This window comes from Trifolium pratense, linkage group LG4, assembly GCF_020283565.1.
Source record: "Trifolium pratense cultivar HEN17-A07 linkage group LG4, ARS_RC_1.1, whole genome shotgun sequence".
NCBI lineage: Eukaryota > Viridiplantae > Streptophyta > Magnoliopsida > Fabales > Fabaceae > Trifolium > Trifolium pratense.
In genome coordinates, this window is record NC_060062.1 from 49922727 (window position 1) to 49943829 (window position 21103).

The 21103-nt window shown below is 33.8% G+C and overlaps 4 protein-coding genes and 1 pseudogene across 4 annotated transcripts; 2 read left to right on the forward strand and 3 right to left on the reverse strand.

Annotated features, from left to right (window-relative positions):
* Positions 1-8372: 8372 nt before the first annotated feature.
* Positions 8373-8543, forward strand: LOC123924086. The gene is given in 1 exon segment (XM_045976849.1): positions 8373-8543. A coding segment is annotated over 1 exon segment (93 nt). The 5' UTR covers positions 8373-8450.
* Positions 8544-10982: 2439 nt separating this feature from the next.
* LOC123922835 (protein MAIN-LIKE 2-like) lies at positions 10983-12731 on the forward strand. Its single transcript, XM_045975515.1, has one exon. The coding sequence runs from the start codon at positions 10983-10985 to the stop codon at positions 12729-12731; it is 1749 nt and encodes a 582-aa protein (XP_045831471.1).
* A 1133-nt stretch (positions 12732-13864) lies between these two features.
* On the reverse strand, positions 13865-14764 carry LOC123922836 (protein STIG1-like). The gene is made up of 2 exons (XM_045975516.1): positions 14153-14764; positions 13865-13891 (listed from the first exon to the last, which is right to left on the reverse strand). Exons 1-2 carry the CDS (start codon positions 14762-14764, stop codon positions 13865-13867), a joined length of 639 nt encoding a protein of 212 aa, XP_045831472.1.
* Positions 14765-16730: 1966 nt separating this feature from the next.
* Positions 16731-20146, reverse strand: LOC123922838 (annotated as a pseudogene).
* Positions 20147-20530: 384 nt separating this feature from the next.
* Positions 20531-21103, reverse strand: LOC123922839 (protein STIG1-like). Its single transcript, XM_045975517.1, has one exon. The coding sequence runs from the start codon at positions 21101-21103 to the stop codon at positions 20531-20533; it is 573 nt and encodes a 190-aa protein (XP_045831473.1).

Below are 21103 nucleotides of genomic sequence, written 5' to 3' on the forward strand. Positions count from 1 at the left end.
ATGATTAGTTTATTAAATAGCTTAATAATGAAGTCAATATAAAATCTCAAAATAAGGTAGCGTACTAGCATAATTTAGGTAGTGTATATTACTTCATATGTGTAGTGTTCTTCGTTAATCTTGAATCACGTTGAATGAAAACTAATTCACATGAAAATTGAAATGTCTTTTTAAAAGACACAAATATAGACACTAAAAGACAATTTAAACTCAATAAAAAAATTAGAACTTTTTCTGTAAAATGTGACTTGTCACATGTGTTGTGTTAAACTTAAAAACAAACAAACATAGACGCTACTATGTCGAATCTTGCATGGCAAGTTTGTTAAATAGCTTAATAATGAAGTGATTATAAAACCTCAAAATAAGGTAGCATACTGGTGGTATATATTACTTGGTGTGTGGTGTTATTAATGAATCTTGAATCATATTGAATGAAAATTAATTCACATGAAAATTGCAATGTCTTTTGAAACGATAACTACTCTAGGAGATTCTTAATCAAGCTATTATGAATGTCGAGGCACTTGTCATTTTGTTTACACAACATGGTTGTTGGTTTATTTACGCATTTATTAAATTAAATGCTCATACATGATTTTATCTTCATGAATGAACAACTTTTTTCTAACGAAAAAAGTGTGACGCGTTGTCAAAACGTGTGACGCGTTTTGTCAAAATGTCCTTATTTTTGCTTTTATTTACATAGTAATCAAACATTTTGGTCGTAAAAAGTGTGACCCATGTTGTCACTATATTTTTTGAACTTATTAAAATTACAAAAATATCATTGAATATATCTTTTGACGGACCAACATGACTAATCAAAGACAGATAATTATCAAATAAAGGCAACTAACAAAAAAATAAAAGAAATACATTTTGTGACAAAAAACGAGACATTTAAAGATGATTTAATTTTTTTTTGGGTAAATAGTGTTATACCCCGCTGCAAAATAGGTGAGTTTTGCGTTACCCCCCTGCAAAATTGTTTTTTGAGATTACCCTCCTGCAATGTCAAGATTCCTTGCGTTACCCCCCTGGCTCAACAAGTGGACATATGACATGGACGAATCTTGACGTGGCATGACACGCGGAAATTAATTTATTTTTTATTTATTTTTAATTGCCAACTTAGTAATTATTTATTTTTTAATTAAAAAAAATGAAAAAAAAAACTTTTTTTTTAATTTTCCGTAAAAAAAAAGTAGTTTTTTTTTTAATTTTTCCGTAAAAAAAAAATGAAACCCAACTTTCTATCTTCTTTCTTTCTATTTTCCGTAAAAAAAAAGTTGTTTTTTTTTTTTATTATTAGTTATTATTATTATTATTGTATTTGCTATTATATATATATATATATATATATATATATATATATAATGTATTATATTTTTTTTATATAATAAATGCCAACTCAGTAATTATTTATTTTTTACTTAAAAAAATGAAAAAAAAAATAACTTAAAAGTTGTTATATTTTTACGAACATAATTAAAAGAAAGTTTTGTTATTTTTTACTAAAAGTTGTTATTATATAAAAAAAAATATAATACATTTTATATATATATATATATATATATATATATATATATATATATATATATATATATATATATATATATATATATATATATATATATATATATATAATAGCAAATACAATAATAATAATAATAATAACTAATAATAATAAAAAAAACAACATTTTTTTTTACGGAAAATAGAAAGAAAGAAGATAGAAAGTTGGTTTTTTTTTTGACGGAAAAATAAAAAAAAAACTACTTTTTTTTTACGGAAAATAAAAAAAAAGTTTCTTTAAAAAAAAAAGTTTTTTTTCATTTTTTTTTAATTAAAAAATAAATAATTACTGAGTTGGCAATTAAAAATAAATAAAAAATAAATTAATTTCCACGTGTCATGCCACGTCAAGATTCGTCCATGTCATATGTCCACTTGTTGAGCCAGGGGGTAACGCAAGGAATCTTGACATTGCAGGGGGGGTAATCTCAAAAAAAACTTTTGCAGGGGGTAACGCAAAACTCACCTATTTTGCAGGGGGTATAACACTATTTACCTTTTTTTTTTTAATTCAAAGATTATAATGATAGATGTATTCAAAAACATAAATAAACATTTATCTTTGACAAAAATGCGTCACAAATTCCTTCCCCATTTCATTTTAGGAATTCCAACCAATATTAATTCCAACCTCTTGGTTTTAATTCCTAAAAGCCCCGAAGCGGATCGTATTGAGAATTATCGTCCCATTGCTCTCGCAAATTTTCAATTTAAGCTTATCACAAAGATTTTGGCTGATCGACTCTCTTTAGCTGCATCTAAAATTATCTCTCCAGAACAACGCGGCTTCATTCCCGAGAGACATATCGCAGATTGCGTGATCATTCCTTCCGAAGCCATCAATGTGTTATCAAAGAAAAGTTTTGCCGGAAATATTGCACTCAAAATTGATATCAGAAAAGCCTTCGATACACTTGACTGGAATTTTTTATTAGCTGTCCTTAAGCAGTTCGGTTTCAGTGATGTTTTCTGCTCTTGGATTCATGAAATTTTGATTTCGGCGAGACTTTCGGTTCTTGTAAATGGTAAGTCAGTGGGTTATTTTAATTGTACTCGTGGAGTTCGACAAGGTGATACGCTCTCGCCTTTGCTTTTATGCATTGCGGAAGATGTTTTAAGTAGAAGAATTTCAAAGGCTTTGGCAGACGGTGATCTCAGGCCTATGACGTTATGTCACAATATTCAGATCCCTACACATGTCCTTTATGCGGATGATGTTATGATTTTTTGTAAGGGGTCAAAGAAGAATATCAGATGTTTGCTGCACATCTTTAATTCTTACGGTGAGGTTTCCAGCCAGTTGATCAACAAACAGAAAAGTAAATTTTACGCGGGTGCTATTTCTAATGCTAGATTATTGATGATCGCGAATTTACTTGGTTTTGGTGCGGGCAACGTTCCGTTTAATTATCTGGGTTGTCCAATTTTTATTGGGCAGCCTAAAGTTATTCATTTCCAAGCAATTGCAGATAAGATAAAGGTGAAGCTCGCTTCTTGGAAGGGTGCGTTACTAACAATCATGGGTCGAGTCCAATTAGTGAAGGCTGTCATCCATGGTATGATGGTCTATTCTTTCCATATTTATGCTTGGCCTAAAACTCTCCTAAAAAAGCTTGATCGATGGATCCGTAATTTTATTTGGAGTGGCGATGTTAGTAGAGCTGTCAAAACGGGCGGCCCGGCCAATTTCGGGCTGGCCCGGTCGGGCTTCAGGCTTCGTCGGGCCGGGCTAAAAAGCCCGGATAAAAAACGGGCTACCAAAATTAGTGCCCGAGCCCGGCCTGGTACGGGTAGTCGGGCTTTCGGGGGGCCCGGTTTATCTTTTTTTTTTTTTTTTTTTTTTTACTTTTAGTGCTCAAACTCAACTATATAAATAGCATTAATAATTCTCGCACGTCCTATTTTTTACTCATCCGCTATAAATATTATATAATTCGCGCGCGCCGTATTTTTACTCATCCCCTATCTACGAGTTTCTCGCGCGCCCTATTTTTACGCATCCACTACCTACGAGTTTCTCGCGCCCTATTTTTACGCATCCGCTACTTACGAGTTTCTCGTGCGTCATATTTTTACTCATCCGCTACCTAGAACTTTCTCGCGCGCCCTATTTTTACTCGTCCGCTACTACGAGTTTCTCGCGCGCCCTATTTTTATTCATCCACTATGTACGAGTTTCTCGCGCGCCCTATTTTTAATCATCCACTACCTACGAGTTTCTCGAGCCCTATTTTTACGCATCCGCTACTTTCGAGTTTCTCGCGCGTCATATTTTTACTCATCCGCTACCTACGACTTTCTCGCGCGCCCTATTTTTACTCATCCGCTACGTACGAGTTTCTCGCGCGCCCTATTTTTATTCATCCCCTATGTACGAGTTTCTCGCGCGTCCTATTTTTACTCATCCGCTACCTACGAGTTTCTTGGGTGCCCTATTTTTACTCCCGCTACTTAAGTAGAAGTAGCGGACGGCATTTTATAATTTATATTACAAACTAATTTCAAATCATCAGAAACAAATTATTTATATTTATATTTATATTTTATTTTATTTTTAATTTTTTCGGGCTTGCGGGCCGCCCGCGGCCCATTCGGGCTAGCCCATATTTTAATCGGGCTTTGTCGGGCCGGGCTAAAAAGCCCGGAAATAATTCGGGCTAGGATTTTCAAGGCCCGAGCCCGGGAAAAAATTGGGCTTGGCGGGCCGGCCCATTCGGGCTAGCCCATTTTGACAGCTCTAGATGTTAGCACTCGGAAAATTTGTACGGTGGCATGGCAGAAGATATGTACATCTTATGATGAAGGTGGTCTGGATATCCGCCCTCTCGTTCAAGTTAATGAGTCTCTCATTTTGCATCTGTGTTGGAAGCTTCTTTCTAGTAATAATCAATGGGCTGTAATGTGTAGATCTCGTTACTTGCAGTTTGGAATGCCAACTGATACCTACTTAAAATCCTCCATTTGGAATGGAATCAAGAAACATGTGCACACAGTAAATGACAACATGAAATGGCTTCTTGGATCAGGTCACTCTGTTTCTTTTTGGCTCGACAATTGGCTAGATGAACCGCTGGCGGTCAAATTTAATTTTCTGGTAACCGTATATCCTTTACTCAAGGCAAAAGTGTCATCGTTTATTGAGAATGGCGAATGGATCTTACCAGCTACTTTTGTTAATCATGATGTTTCTATTCGAGACAGCATCCATGAGATTATTCTCCCGCGACAACTAATGGAGGATCGACTGATATGGTGTGCTTATAATGATGGAAATTTGACTGCAAAGCAAGCATATGTGCTGTTATTCCCAACTCAGCAAAAGCTTGATTGGACAAGTTGGATTTGGCATAACTTTGTACTACCTTCATCTTCTTTTGTAGCTTGGCGCTGCTTTCAAAAACGAATGCCTACAGATGAAAATCTCAGAAAGCGGGGATGCGTTGTGGTCTCTGCCTGTGACCTCTGCCTATCGCAATCAGAAACAACACCTCATTTGTTTCTCACGTGTAGCTTCGCGAATAATTTATGGAAATGGATGGGGTTGATTCTGCATATCCAGTTTAATTGCAGCAGTTTTCACTCATTATTTGAAAGCTTCGACGCCAATTGGAGTGCCTTCCTTACCAACATTGCTACAGCCGCGGTTCTTCATGTTTTCCATTCCATTTGGTTGGCAAGAAATGACATTCGTTTCAGCAATGCAAAGATAACTATGCACGCTGCACAATCAAAAATTTTAACGGCAAGCAAACTTAGCGCGACGTTAGCTCCCGGGCTGTCAAACGCAGCAGAAATTGCAATTCTGCAGAAGTTCCAACTTGCGCCTAGGCCAGCAGCTGCATCATCAAATAGATTGGTGCTTTGGCGGTCTCCAATCTTCGGATGGATGAAGGCAAATATAGATGGATCCGTTACGAATGTCTCGGCTGCTTATGGAGGCCTGTTTCGCGACCACACGACAAGGTTTAGGGCCTGTTTTGCACAGAAATTAAGTGAAAACCATGGTCTTTCTATCATTCATACGGAGATCATGGCATTGATCATTGCTATAGTAATTGCACACAACAAGAATTGGAACTGTCTTTGGCTTGAAAGTGATTCAAAAGTTGCACTCCTTGCCTTTAGTAATATAGAAATTGTGCCATGGGACTTGCGTAATCGGTGGTTAAATTTTTTAGCTTGTGGAGTCACTTTGCAATGGTCACATATTTATCGTGAGGGTAATTCGTGCGCCGATAAAATCGCAAACTTGGGGCATGCTTATAACAACTTGGAATGGTGGGAGAGTCATTACCATCTTTGCTACGTGATGACTTCTTGCGGGATATGCTTGGAATCCCTCAGTATCGTACTATTTAATATCATTTTCTTTTTTTCTCTGGGATAAGGCCTAGTCCTCCCATGTATATATCTTTTTTTTCTATTTCTATTAATACATATGAGCTAATAGATAGAGGAAGGGGATAGGTGGGGGTGCCAACATAGTTGGGATGTCCACTTATAACTTGATATCTAGACGCTTTTAATTTAGCTAAAAAAAAAGTCTTAATTAATTTGATGTTAAAAAAAAGAGACGGGACAAAATGACAACTTCAATCTCGTACTGTATTTGAATTTAAAATTGTTCATGAAATTGAACAAGTTGAGGCCAAAAGACCAAATAAAAATTGAAATTCTTATCTTTCAGTAAATCACATGATAACCTTTTGTCCTATGCAGAAGTTGTATAACATATAATAACAAAATATAACTTTTTTCTAGCAAACATGATACAAAAATAAAATAAAAAATTCAATAGCTCAAACATTTTTAACAGTTCGGTTCGGTTTAAAAGACAAATGGTTCAGTTCGGTTCGGTTATTATAAATTTTAAAAACAGTTTGGTTCAGTTTGGTTCGGTTTTCCTTAAAAACCGAACCATGCCCACCGCTAGGGAAAACATCCCAAAAGCATTACAGTTTTGCTCACATCTTGAGGATTTACACGTCAAAAGCTTGGTATATGTATATGATGGTGTCTTATAAATATTAAGTTTGGTCAATGTCTTGCCAAAAAGGCATTCTTGCTTCATGTAGACATCGATCTTAGATTGTTCTTGAGTAGTAGGCAACAACCTTTCGATACATTCATATAGTCTATATTTAAGCTGTGCATCATGAGTATAATGGTTGTGACTACTGACTTGTGAGGGTTAGGAAAATAGCTTGCAAAATGCAACAACCTATGGAATTGTTTTTCTCATCTTTCATCAATTATAATTTTCAGCCAAAAAAGTAAGTAGATAAATTTTATAAGGCATATATATAACTAAAAAGTATTAACAGATTTAATTAATTTTCATTGTTCAAATTTAAAACCCCAGTCACCCTTTCAAGACCATAGGTAGGAACTGAGAGTTTGTACAAGTACAACAGTTGATGATAGCCTCTTCCACCAACGAAAACTTTGAAATAGGACATAACAACTTTGGAAGGGCCGAGTTATATAGTAATCAAAAGAAACTTCAAGGGAATAACTGGATGGGGCTTGCAAGAAAAGATGGACGGAAAAAAAATGCAAAATATGGCGCAGAAGTATCGGAGGGGGATGTAAATCTAAAAAAAAAACCACCGATGAAATTTAGGAGGCCCTTAGAAACCATTCTCACCAAACATGATAGATACTTAGAAATAGAGATGAACTCAGTTTGAGTTTGAGCTCCTAAATTGGTCCGCCTGCCCCGTGCCGCTTTTCTGCGGATCTAAACGGGACAAACTGTCTTCTTTGTCACCCCGATTCTTTTTTTTTTGTTGGTGATAATGTCACCCCGATTCTAATCCTCTTTATATGCTAAAGAGAACCGGTGAAATGTAGTGTCTTTGTATCTTTTTTGTTGGTGATAATGTCACCCCGATTCTAATCCTCTTTATATGCTAAAGAGAACCGGTGAAATGTAGTGTCTTTGTATCTTACTAGACAAATATTGATATACCCTAAGTGAACCTTGAAATCATATTGAGGTCACCACAAAAATAATCAGGGAAGCTAAATGGGAGTACATCTAGGACTAGTCAACCTAAAAAATATCGAGGAACATGCAATTTTTTTATTTGGTTGATTCGGGGTTGTGGATACGGCAAGTAGAAAAATGCATAAATTATTTAATTTTTTTATTACATATTAATTATTTATCTTGCTTTTGATGAAAATAGTTGATGTGGTGGACAAATTCACTCAAAAAATAATTATTTTGATATTCTGTATGAACGTATCCATACCTTAAATTTTTTTAAAAATGTCATATCCCGTACCAGTACCCACACCCGTACCTAGACAACATAAAATTGAGACACAAAATTGAGTATTAAAGGGCATTTGCAAGTATTCACCCATCGATCTCAATTGTACTACTATCAAAGAAAACGCTTCGGGATCACTCAAATGAGGGGGCAAATTATATGTTTTTTATGATTAGATTTAGAAATCAATAGCGGTGTCAATTGTACTATCAGTATGTGAGGATACAAGCTTTTTAGGATAAAAAAATCTCAATTTATTTGACATAATCTCAATTTACTCATTTTTAACTTAAAACCCACATTCTTAAGAGCAAAGAGTCGGGCGGAAAAAGGGGGGAGAAGCTCTTCGTTCCCGATTCTCCTGTAGATGGATCGATTCTTCGGAACCACAAGAATCCTTTAGTTTAAATGGGATTCCAACTCAGCACCTTTTGCTATTTTGAGAAGAGTTGTTCTTTGGAGAGCACAATACGATGAAAGTTGTAAGTTGTGTTCGAAGGGTTATTGTCTATGGGAAGATCCTTTCGATCGAATCATATCATTCCATTATATTGACAATTTCAAAAAACTGTTCATACTATAGAACATAGTAGAATGGCGGTCGGGCAAGTATGCCCCCATCGTCTAGTGGTTTAGGACATCTCTCTTTCAAGGAGGCAACAGGGATTCGACTTCCACTGGGGATAGGGTACTAGGAAATGAAATGGATCGGGGATTATCAATAAATAGAGGAAGTACCGTAAAGATCAATTAACACGGTTTTTGGCCGATACAACAAGAACAGCTTACTTCTATGATAGTATACTTCCCTTTCACCTATCCCTCTCAAACTAAGAGGATCATAGTTTTTGACTCATAAATTGTATGAAAGTACTACGAACTACGAAACATATCATGGGATTCTACGTGAAGCAATAATGCGATTTAATTTCGTTGTACTTTTGGCATCAATATTCGTCAACAAAACTTCTAAAACACACACTGAATGGAATAGGACTCAAGTAAGGGGGTTATTGTAACAAGTCTAAGACATGAAACCTAAATTTAGTAATTTTTTTTTTCCGAATGGCAAACTTTATATATTGAAAATGGAAAAAAGTACAAGGAGCATGGGACCTAGTACCAAAGGTACTACAACCACCAACTAAAGAACCATAAGGAAAATAAAGGAGAAAAAGATCTCTATATATCTACACATACAATCCAAAGGATTTACAATCCATTAAACAAGGTAAACTTTCTTTTTTTGCCAAGAGCTATTGCCAAGAAGTCCTTTGGATAGAATCAACCACCTCTTTCACCATCGGATTGATTCCCGAGAAAACTAGATCGTCCGCGCCTTCCAAATTGACCATAACACCGAATGCCAAATCAACAATAAATCCTTCACCAAGTTATTATTTTTGAAGAAAAAACAACAATTTTCAAGCAATATGAAACGATTTTTGGGTAGCGGGATAGAGACCCCTAACCAATTAAGAAGTTTATACTAAACTAGTGTGTATGCCCGTGCGGCACATGGGGAAAATCTTCTAAGAACATAAAAATAAGAAATTTTTTAAACTTCATTCTATTAGAATGTCAAGTAGGGGTACATAGATGATAGATGTAGGCATGTAGCATACGAAGAGATTTTACATGTGCTAGAAATAAATATATTTTTTTGCATCGGAGAATGTATTAGAACCTCAAATGAATGTCCAGAATATTAAATGCATATGATCAAAAATTCGAGATAACAAATAGTCTGTTGATTGAAGGAAATTAAACATTGAGAAGGTAAACACATTTATGGGGAGAGTATTTAGTTGAAAAAAATGTGAAATATGAAAAGTCTCTTAGTTGAATGGAGTATATTGAAACAAAACCACATAGTGACCGTAGAATATTAATTTTGGAGTATAATAAAATTATTTCTCAATTTTTTTTTATAAAATTATAAATATTAGTATCTCTAAAATACTAGTATAAAAGAAAAAATATTTTATACTTTTAGTTTAATATCCCATTTTATATTTGTATAAAATATTATTTATTACCACCGATTGAACTCTGATCCGACCTCACTTCAACCTTTTAACCTTGAGCCTTTGTCTTTACCGATTTAATACCCGGTCCGATTTTAATTACTCTGTTTTTTACCAAGCAAAATTGAAATGTATCAATCTAAGAGTTCTTCTTTTCGTGTCCCTTGAGTCTTTCATGCGTCCTCCATTCTCCAATTCCACTTCCTCGCAATGTAGGATTCTAGTGTGTAAGTATAAAAATCTAGGAAAAAACAGTTCGCTACCTAGAATGCGAACCTTATAAAAATTAAAAAATTGTTTTCATCACCATTCTCTCATCTTCAAAGAAACAATTTTGAATGAAACACAGTTCACAAGTTAAAGTGCGAACCTTTACTTCACCCCAAGAAAATGTGTTGAATGAAACACTGTATGAGCGATTGATTAAAACAAGAAAAAGAAAAAAGTCGTTTCAATTTATAGAATTATACGATGTGTATATGTGTGTGCGATTGGTCGATACTGTTACAACAGCTCGAATGACCAATCAAAATATGATATTGGATGATGGCCAATTTTTTTTATAAGATTTACTAGTTAAAATATGATATTTAGTTCGCTAACTAGGATGTTTTAGTTGACACTGTAAGTAGCGAACTATGTTTGTTTAAGTTCCCACTTTAAGTAACAAATTGTGTTTTTTTCTTAATATTTTAATTCATGGAGGACGCGAAGGGTGCAGAAGTTGGGGTTCAGTAAAAAATATTGTCACTCACTATGTAGGATGCAGAATGAGTATACTACCTAGATAGCGAGGCCGATTCAAAGAAAAACCTAGATAGTGAGGAGGATATTTTGATCATTTCAAGATTCTTAGAAACTGTGGAGGGCGCGTAAAAAAGAACTCTGTCTAATCTTTTGCATTAGCAAATGGGCCTTTTTGTGACTGATACTGATTGGGCTTATTAAGCCTCTTTAGTACCATCATTGATGTCATGTCAGTGGAAGAAGCTTCTCTGGCACACTTCTCTTTCATATCTCCCGCCCATTTTTACACACGAACACATGTTCTCTCTATTTGCTTGACCGTTTCTCTTCCTTCATTTTCATCCAACCAAAAATGTCAACAAAAAAATCAAACACTTTCTGCATCTACCATTCTCGTATTGCAACATTGATTTCTCCAAACTCAGGGAAACTAGTTACCACACACTTCCTCAAACCATGTTCCAAAAACAGTACTCCAACATTGATTTCTCCTCAAACACTGTTTCAAATCAACCAATATCCTCATCCTAAAATTCACTTCAAAGGGTGGAATAATCCACAAACAAAATGGGGTGATTGGGTTGAAAAATTAACAGCAGAACAAGCTTACACATGGAACAAAACAGGTATTTGTGATGCCCTTTTGTCTTCTCTTCACCATTTTCCTGTTCCTCGCAACCCATCTTTGATTCTTGCTTTAGTTCAACATTGGTCTCCAAAAACCAATACTTTTGTTTTTCCTTGGGGTGAAGCAACTATTACACTTGAAGATGTGATGATTCTTGGTGGATTTTCAGTTCTTGGAGAATCGGTGAAACTTCCTCTTTCTTCTGATTTGCTTTCAATAGAAGCTAAATTGATCGAAATTCGAAGGAGAATGTTGAAAAGTAAGTCCAAAAAAGTAAGTCATAATGCTTGGTTAAAGTTCTTTAAAGAGGGTTTAGAAGAAGAAAACTGTGATCTTTTTAATCTTGAGCATGTGGGTTTTCTTTGTTTATGGTTATCGAGATTTGTTTTTCCTTCATGTTCTGATTCTGTTATCGATCCACGTGTTTTTTCGATTGCTATTCATTTGTCTCAAGGTAAAAGAATGGCTCTTGCATCTTCTGTTCTTGCTAGCATTTATCATAATTTGAGTTTGCTTAAAGAAAAATTAGTGTCTTCTTCTTCTTCTGTGAAAGATTTTGATGTGAAAGTTAATGGTCTATTTCAACTTGTGCAACAATGGTTATTTGAAAGGTTTCCAATTCTTGGACCAAAATACCCTAATGAACTGAAAAAGGGTGAGCCTAGAGCTGCAAGGTGGCACAAATTAAATTCTGAATCTGAGCATGCTAGTTTTGAATTCATTTTGTCTAAGTTGGAATCAGGAGAAAATTTCGTGTGGCGTCCTTATGTCCTTGATTTGAAAAATTGGTGCTTTGTTTCTCATTACAAAGAAAGTGAACAATTTGTTAATGATGGTTCAAATTCTGATTTAGAAGAGGAGTTGAGATGTTTTGGAGTGTGTTTGTGTGCTGATGAGGTTATTGGTTTGGATTGTGTTGAGATGTATATGCCATATAGGGTAACAATGCAATTTGGAATTGATCAAGATGTTCCTCCTAATGAGTTCATTGTTATGAGTCCATGTTACAATGAAAATTTTAGCTTTTATGTTCCTTCAAAATATTACAAGCCTTGTGTGTCATTGGAATATCACAATTGGTGGAAGAAATCAAAGGTCATTGAAGGAAAAAATGTGGATGGTTTAGATTTGGTAGATGATGTAGTGATGATTGCAAAGCAATATTGTGAAGATGAAAATCATGCATCAATTGCTTCTATTGAAAATGGTTCAAAGAGAAAATCATCAAGCAATAATGAAAGTAAGGATAATGAAGGTGAGAGTGGAACCAAGAGAAGGGTTTTGAAGAAAAATGAATCATCATCCATTTGTGGATTCAACAATGATATTGGTGTTGGAGATTGTGAAGTATTGTTCATGAGTGGAAAAGGGAAAAAACAACTTGGTGTAGGAAGTTATGATAACCCTTTGGATGTTGAAGATTATGGATGCACCATTTTGGGGACTTCTTCATCTCACCCTATAAGTATTTGATAATTACTTATTACATGTAGGAGCTTATCTTTTTGTGTGCTTTTTGGACAAAAGACAAACTAAAGGCATGATTGGAGAAGGATTGGAACATGAGGTAAGACTTTAGTACTTTTTTTGAATGGTCCAAACAAGTCTTTATTTTTCAATATCTAAGTACTAGTACTTTTTTGTATGAACTCCTATGTAACACAATTGGTAAAAACAATTATTTATCCCAATCCGTGTCTGATCGAGAATGTAAACATGATTTTCCCACCCCAATTTTGTTAGATTTGGTTACTTTGTATCACAACTCAATTTGTTGCAAAACAACTTCTATCAAGCATTGATAACAATAGGTTTTAGATTAGATTGAGCTTCTGTTTGGTTTCACGGTGAGATTTTCACGTTTGATCAAAATCACGGCAAGAATATTTTACCTTTCCTGTGAAGCTACAATTGCTAGCTTCTCAAAATCCCGGCAAAATGGTCTCTAGATGTGTGGAAACGACAAACAAATGCGGAATCAAACGGAAAATGAAAATGGTACACAAAATTTTAAGTATAACATTGCTTAAAAATATTCCAATACCAAATTTCTTTAGAATAAGTGATGCCACAGTGGAAACTATGGTTTCCAAATAGACACTTTTGTATTTGGAAATTCAGGAAAAGGAGGATAGTGTCATGAATTTGGTGATTCAGAAGCAACTGACAAATAGTGAAATGAATTCAAATTATGGTCACATCTTTATCATAAAAATAAAGATCAAAGATAATTTACTAATACAGACAAATTAAACAAATTGCGTGAAAGAAATCAAAATAAGCTTTCTAGTATGACTTTCTCTTGTGTTGAATCTCATTCTTAAACTTTATGATGACATGTGCCTCAAAAGTGCATAATTCATACAACTAAGGTCTACAATTGAATTTTTTTTTTTTGGATCTTTTAGAAACCACAAACATTAGTATGAAATCAAATGTATAGTCACACTCTAGTAACAGCTAAGAATAATATGTTAATATGAATGTTTTTTTTTTTTTTACTAAATGTTAATATGAATGTTATTAATTGCATTTCATATTTCTATTCTATTTTTTTTTAGTTAACACTTAGGTGATACATATTAACCAACATTTGAAGAATTATTTTAACTTATGTGACGATCATTTTGGGCCTGGAAATTAAAATACAATATACATAACAAAAGAATGCTTAGAGCAAAATAATAGACTAAAACGAAGAAACAATTTTACTATAGACACCGTTCTTTCTCATAATTAAACTCAATAATAATAATAGCATTAACATATTCATGCTCTTCTACCAACATAGAAAGTATTATTAATCATTAATCAAACATACAACACATCATTCCAAGTACATAACAATATTATTAATAAAAATCTTATAATATTAAATTATAATTATAAATTACTCCATTGGGACTTGGGTGTCTAGGATATTGATCAGGCTGGTGATTGGACATCTTCAATGATTTTTGTTCCGGCAACCCTGGAGGGAGAAATGGTGGTTGTGCTGGCTGTACAGGTGTCGGCTGCACCGGTGCCGGCTGTGCCGGTGTGGGCACCGCCGGTGTGGGCACTGTCGGTGTAGGCTCCGCTGGTGGTGTAAAAGCACATGTACCATGTAAGCATAATCTTCCAATAGGACATGTATTACCACATCCACCACAATTCAAAGGGCTAAAGTTTGTGTTTATACACAAACGATTACAACAATGCCAATTATTTGAAGGACAACTAAACCCACAAAATCCACAATTATTTATATCACTTGTAAGATCCACACAACGGTTTCTACAACATACACTTCTTGGTGGAAATTCTCCATTGCTACATATCTCTGGTCTATTAGTGCAATCAACTGGGTCTATTTGATCCACACCAACTTCCACAACAATGTTGGTGGTGAAATTTTTGTTCACTTCATCATTTGGAATTGGTGAAATTGAATCTCCATCAATTTTGATTAGGGACACAAGAAGCAATGTCACAATTGTTACAAATTGTGTTGCTAGAGTACTCATTGTGAAAAGTTGTGAGAAACTTAGGATTTTGTAACCTATATATATAGTACTAGTATTTATGTGAATTGAACATAGCTTTTGTAACAAGCTTGAATCATGTTTTTTTTACATGCATTACATCACAACCTTGATTTCTTGCTTTGGACGGTGAACTTTTTAAAAATAAAATATTCACTTTTATAAATTTGCATTTGTGTATTATAGATTTATATAAAAATGAGAATCTATTAAAAGTAATCTAAAATATGATTCAAATTCAAATTAGAAATGGTTTTGAGTAGTTTCACCCAAAAACATATAAATTATTTTTTTAAATTTTTTTTTATTATGGTTACAAAAAAAATCTAAACATTAATGTCTAAATTATTAAATATGAAAAAAATTATTAATATATATCTTACTCAAAGATATAATTTGAAGTTTTTGTCTCTACGGTTCATTTTTTTCCCTCAAAATTTTTGTTTAACCCACTTTTATGTAAATGCATCCAATTACATGAAGCATTTTACATTCAATTTATTTTTAGTTCGAATCAATTTTGTTTAACAAGCTCATTCAAAACCATTTTTATTGCGATTGAAACAAATACTGCACGCACAATGTTTTTTTTTTTTTTTTTTATTTTATAAAGAAACACACAATGTTGAACACACAAAAACACAAGTTCGAGTCAAGAAATTAGAGTTTTTCCATAAAATGTGGCTTGTCACATATGTTGTGTAAAACTTAAAAAACACACACTATTCGGTAGAATGTTGCATGATTAGTTTGTTAAATAGCTTAATAATGAAGTCAATATAAAATCTCAAAATAAGGTAGCGTACTAGCATAATTTAGGTAGTGTATATTACTTCATATGTGTAGTGTTCTTCGTTAATCTTGAATCACGTTAAATGAAAACTAATTCACATGAAAATTGAAATGTCTTTTAAAAAGACACAAATATAGACACTAAAAGACAATTTGAACTCAATAAAAAAATTAGAACTTTTTCTGTAAAATGTGACTTGTCACATGTGCTATGTTAAACTTAAAAACACACAAACATAGACACTACTATGTCGAATCTTGCATGGCAAGTTTGTTAAATAGCTTAATAATGAAGTGATTATAAAACCTCAAAATAAGGTAGCCTACTGGTGGTATATATTACATGATTTTATCTTCATGAATGAACAACTTTTTTCTAACGAAAAAAGTGTGACGCGTTGTCAAAACGTGTGACGCGTGTTGTCAAAATGTCCTTATTTTTGCTTTTATTTACACAATAATCAAACATTTTGGTCGTAAAAAGTGTGACCCATGTTGTCACTATATTTTTTGAACTTATTAAAATTACAAAAATATCATTGAATATATTTATTGACGGACCAACATGACTAATCAAAGACAGATAATTATCAAATAAAGGCAACTAACAAATAAAAAAAAAAAGAAATACATTTTGTGACAAAAATCGAGAATTTAAAGATGATTTAGTTTTTTTTTTAATTCAAAGATTATAATGATAGATGTATTCAAAAACATAAATAAACATTTCACTGTGACAAAAATGCGTCACAAATTCCATCCCCATTTCATTTTTTTTCTTCTAGTAGTGTCTAGTTTTAATTAATTTGATGTTAAAAAAAAAGAGACGGGACAAAATGACAAATTCAATCTCGTACTATGTTTGAATTTAAAATTGTTCATGAAATTGAACAAGTTGAGACCAAAAGACCAAATAAAAATTGAAATTCTTATCTTTCAGTAAATCACACGATAACCTTTTGTCCTATGCAGAAGTTGTATAAAATATAATAACAAAATATAACTTTTTTCTAGCAAACATGATACAAAAATAAAATAAAAAATTCAATAGCTCAAACATTTATTTTGTGCTATTATGTCATGTACTATTCTTTTGTAAATCAAAAGATCCCGTCTAGATTAACGTTCGTCGATCGTTGATGACTACCTTAAGAAATCAGGCCGTATCCACATTTCCGTTGCACTGAAGAACCGTGGCACAATAGTAGCAATTACCTATGAAGCAAGACATATGACAGTAGCAATGCAGGCAAGAAACAGACCAACATTTTCCTTTCATGGGTTGACAATATGAAATAATGTTTTGAGTTCTTGGCTCATAAGTTGCTGAATTGAAATTTAAGCATGCAAATGCTATTACAACAACACAAATTATGTCAAGTAAAACTGTCTCATTATTTGGAAATGAAAGACGTTGGTCTAATACTTCACATAATTTCATGCTTTGAGTTGATGCTAATTGAAGTGATGACAATATTTCCTTAGGGTGCCTACCCATTAAAGTTACCAGTGTCACTACCAAAACTATATACATCACACTTTTCACTCACAACCATAGTATAGGCAAGCTCTACGTATTCAAATCACATTGAGCATGTTAAAAATGCAAAGATAAATATTTTAAAATTACTAGCTTTATTTACTATATAAAATAAATGCCTCTTCTTTGATTATTAATACGAAAGTTGTGCGTTATACAAAAAGCTAAAAGAAAGGGGAAAAATAGAGTAATGAATAATTAACCAAGAGCTATATATCCAATTGTTCCGGCAACTATTGTTCGATTGGATGAATCATGTTGAAGGAGTCGAGCTTGTTGGTATTTCAAGTGTGAGTTGAGTCCCACATCGGATGAAACAGTGAATGTTGAATGGTTAGAGTGTGGTGTCCAACTCACTTGTAGAGTTATTCTTAGACCCAATGTGGATGATCCCCCTGGCTGCCCCCTCCTGTTGACCCAAAAGAGCTGTACCAAAGTGAGAGACACTAGGCTGCCACTCAGAGTTTAACAAGAGATTGCTACTAGATACATCTCTATGCACTATTGGAGCTGTGTAATCATGATGAAGATATGATAGAGCAGATGCAACTCCTTTAACAATGTTAACTCTTTTTTCTCCAATTGAATTCCATGGCTTCTACATCATCGTACAAGACAGAGCACAAGCTTCCTTTCTCCATGTATTGATAAATCAAAAACATGATTATTTTGTGCAAGCAGAATCCCTAAAGTTTCACAATATGTCAGTGTTTTATTTCTGATAATATTCTCACCCTATTTCTAAAATTATGAAGTTTTTTTTAAGGCAACAACTTTACCACATAGTAATTGCGGCTTATAAACACTTCCATATGCTCATCATGATCATATGCTATTTTGCCATCATAATTCCATATAAAAAACATATCTTCATTCTTTGTTGTCGCCGTGCTTGCATTATTTTTCTTCTTAGAATTATGACGAAGTTTCAGGCACACGCGAAGTGAGAAGGCTAAGATTAGAATCATAACGATCAGAAGAACAATGACAACATCACGCTCTACTTTATTATTACTATAACTATTCTTATTAGGGGACCAAGGTTGGTTATATGAAATATGGGTACAATCATCCTTGTTCCACAATATCAATAAAAGATCAGGATTAATAGAACAATTTGGAATTGGACCAATTAAACAACTGTAGGAAATGTCCACCACATAAGAGACATTACAGAGAGATTTGGGAAACATTCCAGTGAGATTATTATTAATCAAAATAAGTTGATCAACATTTCCAAGCATAGATGGAATTTCACCACTAATGAGGTTGTGACTGAGGTCAATATATAATGAGTGATTTATCAACGGAAACAAATTGGAAGGAAGTGAACCAAAAATTAAATTGTGGGAAATGTCAATGGTTTCTAGATTAGAGAGATTGTTCAAGGATATAGGAAAGGTCCCAGTGATGGAATTGTTTTTTAATTGTAACTTTGCCATGTTGCTTAAGTGATGACCAAAGTTAAATGAGATTATGGGATGGAACCAACTAGAAAGTAGGGTTGGGAATAGGCCAGGCGGCCTACAGGGGCCTTCGGCCTGGCCTGTATAAGCCTGGCCTGACCTGGCCTGGTTATTAAAAATGCTAGGCTTAGGCTTTGAAAACGGCCTGTTTACATAAATAGGCCAGGCTTAGGCTTCTAAAAAGGCCTACGAAGCCTGATAGGCCGGCCTGTTTATAATAATAATTATTTATATAATATTATTATTTATATCTTATAAAAAAATATTATTTATAATAATTATTATTTTTCGTAATCGTATTTGTTATTTTATTAGTTTTTAATTATTGTGTTAATCATATTATTAGCTTTTTCTTAATGTTGTAGAAATTATAAAAATTAAAATGTGAACTTTTTAAGGCCTGTTTAGCCTATTTAAAAAAACTATATAGAGAAGCTTTGATGTAACACAGACTTTTAAACAGGCTACAAGGCCAAGCCAGGCTTTTAAAAGGCTCAGGCCAGGCCAAAAAAAATAACATTTGATAGGCCGCAGGCCAGGCTCAGGCCTGAAAAAAAAATCGTAGGCCAGGCTTAGGCCTGTCAAGGCCTGGCCTGGCCTGTTCCCAACCCTACTAGAAAGTTGTTAGACAAGTAAATTTCTTCTAATTTTGTGAGATTTGATAGGGAAATAGGAAAGTTTCCAGTGAATCGGTTGTTAGATAGATTTAATTTAGTGAGATTTTTTAGGAACCTCAACTCAAGAGGAATAGAACCTTCAATGTTGTTGTTCGAAATGTCTAGACACTCTAATTGTATGAGATTTCCTAGTCAATGAGGTATCTCACCTTCGATTCTATTGTGAGATAGATTTATTGTAGTGAGATTTCTTAGGAACCACAACTCGAGAGGTATAAGACCGTGAAAATTGTTAAAAGAGATGTCTAGGAAATCTAATTGCCTAAGATTTCCTATTGAACGAGGTACCTCACCTTCAAGAGAATTTACAGACAAATATCAAGATGAGTTAATCCAATTCCTATGATGGAGATAGGAAAACTACCATTCAATACGTTATAAGATACATCTAAAACAACAAGATATTTAAAGAATCCCAACTCATGAGGAATAGAACCTTTAAGGCGGTTGTGAGAAATGTCTAAGTACTTTAATTGTGTAAGGTTTCTTAGGGAAAAATGTATCTCACCTTCAAGAAAATTGACAGACAGATAAAGACGAGTGAGCTTGGAGAGAAGACCAATTTCTTTTGGGATAGTCCCTTGTAATCCACCTAATGTGAAAATAAGGCTTTCTAAATTGTGGGACGTAGATAAGTTCAGGGTTGCAAATTCATTCCCCTGCACAAATTCTGCATGCTCAAGGCCTATGTTGATTGTTTTTATACTTCTAGCGTCGTTGCAAAATATAAAGGTCTAATTGCAGCGATTCGAGATAGCTAAGTGTGCCTCAAATATGATCCACTATCCACTATTCAATAGCGCATTTGCTTCCATTTGAAGTTGAGATCTCACTTTGACAGTTGAGTCCCCAAAATCAAACCCCAAATAATAAGAAAGACCATTCACATTTTTGGAGCATGCAAATTAGACACTAAATATTTTGTCAAGTTAATTTTTATTTTGAGATGTAAGGAAATGCATATAATCTTCCTTTATGATGTAAGTTAATAAGCAACATTGATGGGGGATGAATGTTTTCTCCATAATCGGTGTGAACAAAAGAATGCTTAGAGCAAAATAATAGACTAATTACTAGATATTGTTCTTTCTCATAATTAAACTTAACAATAATAATAATAATAATAATAATAATAATATAACATTAACATAGCATTAACATATTCATGCTCAGTATTATTAACCCATTAATCAAAAATACAACACATCATTCAAAAGTACATAACAACATTAATAATAATAATAATCTTAAAATATTAAATTATAAATATAAATTACTCCATTGGTCTTATTGGACTTGGTTGTTTAGAATATTGATCAGACCGAAAATTGGGCATCTTTAATGATTTTTGTTCCGGCAACCCTGGAAGGAGAAGTGGTGGTTGTGCCGTCTGCTCCGGTGTCGGCTGCTTCGGTGCCGGTGGCATAAAAGTACATGTACCAAGTAAGCATAACCTTCCAACAGGACATGTATTACCACATCCACCACAATTCAAAGGGCTTAAGTTTGTGTTTACACACACACGATTACAACAACGCCAATTATTTAAAGGACAACTAACCCCACAAAACCCACAATTATTTATATCGCTTGTAAGATCCACACACCGGTTTCTACAACATACACTTCTTGGTGGAAATTCTCCATTGCTACATATCTCTGGTCTATTAGTGCAATCAACTGGGTCTATTTGATCCACACCAACTTCCACAACAACAATCTTGGTGGTGGAATTTTTGTTCACTTCATCATTTAGAATTGGTGAAATTGAATCTCCATCAATTTTGATTAGCAACACAAGAAGCAATGCCACAATTGTTACAAATTGTGTTGCTAGAGTACTCAT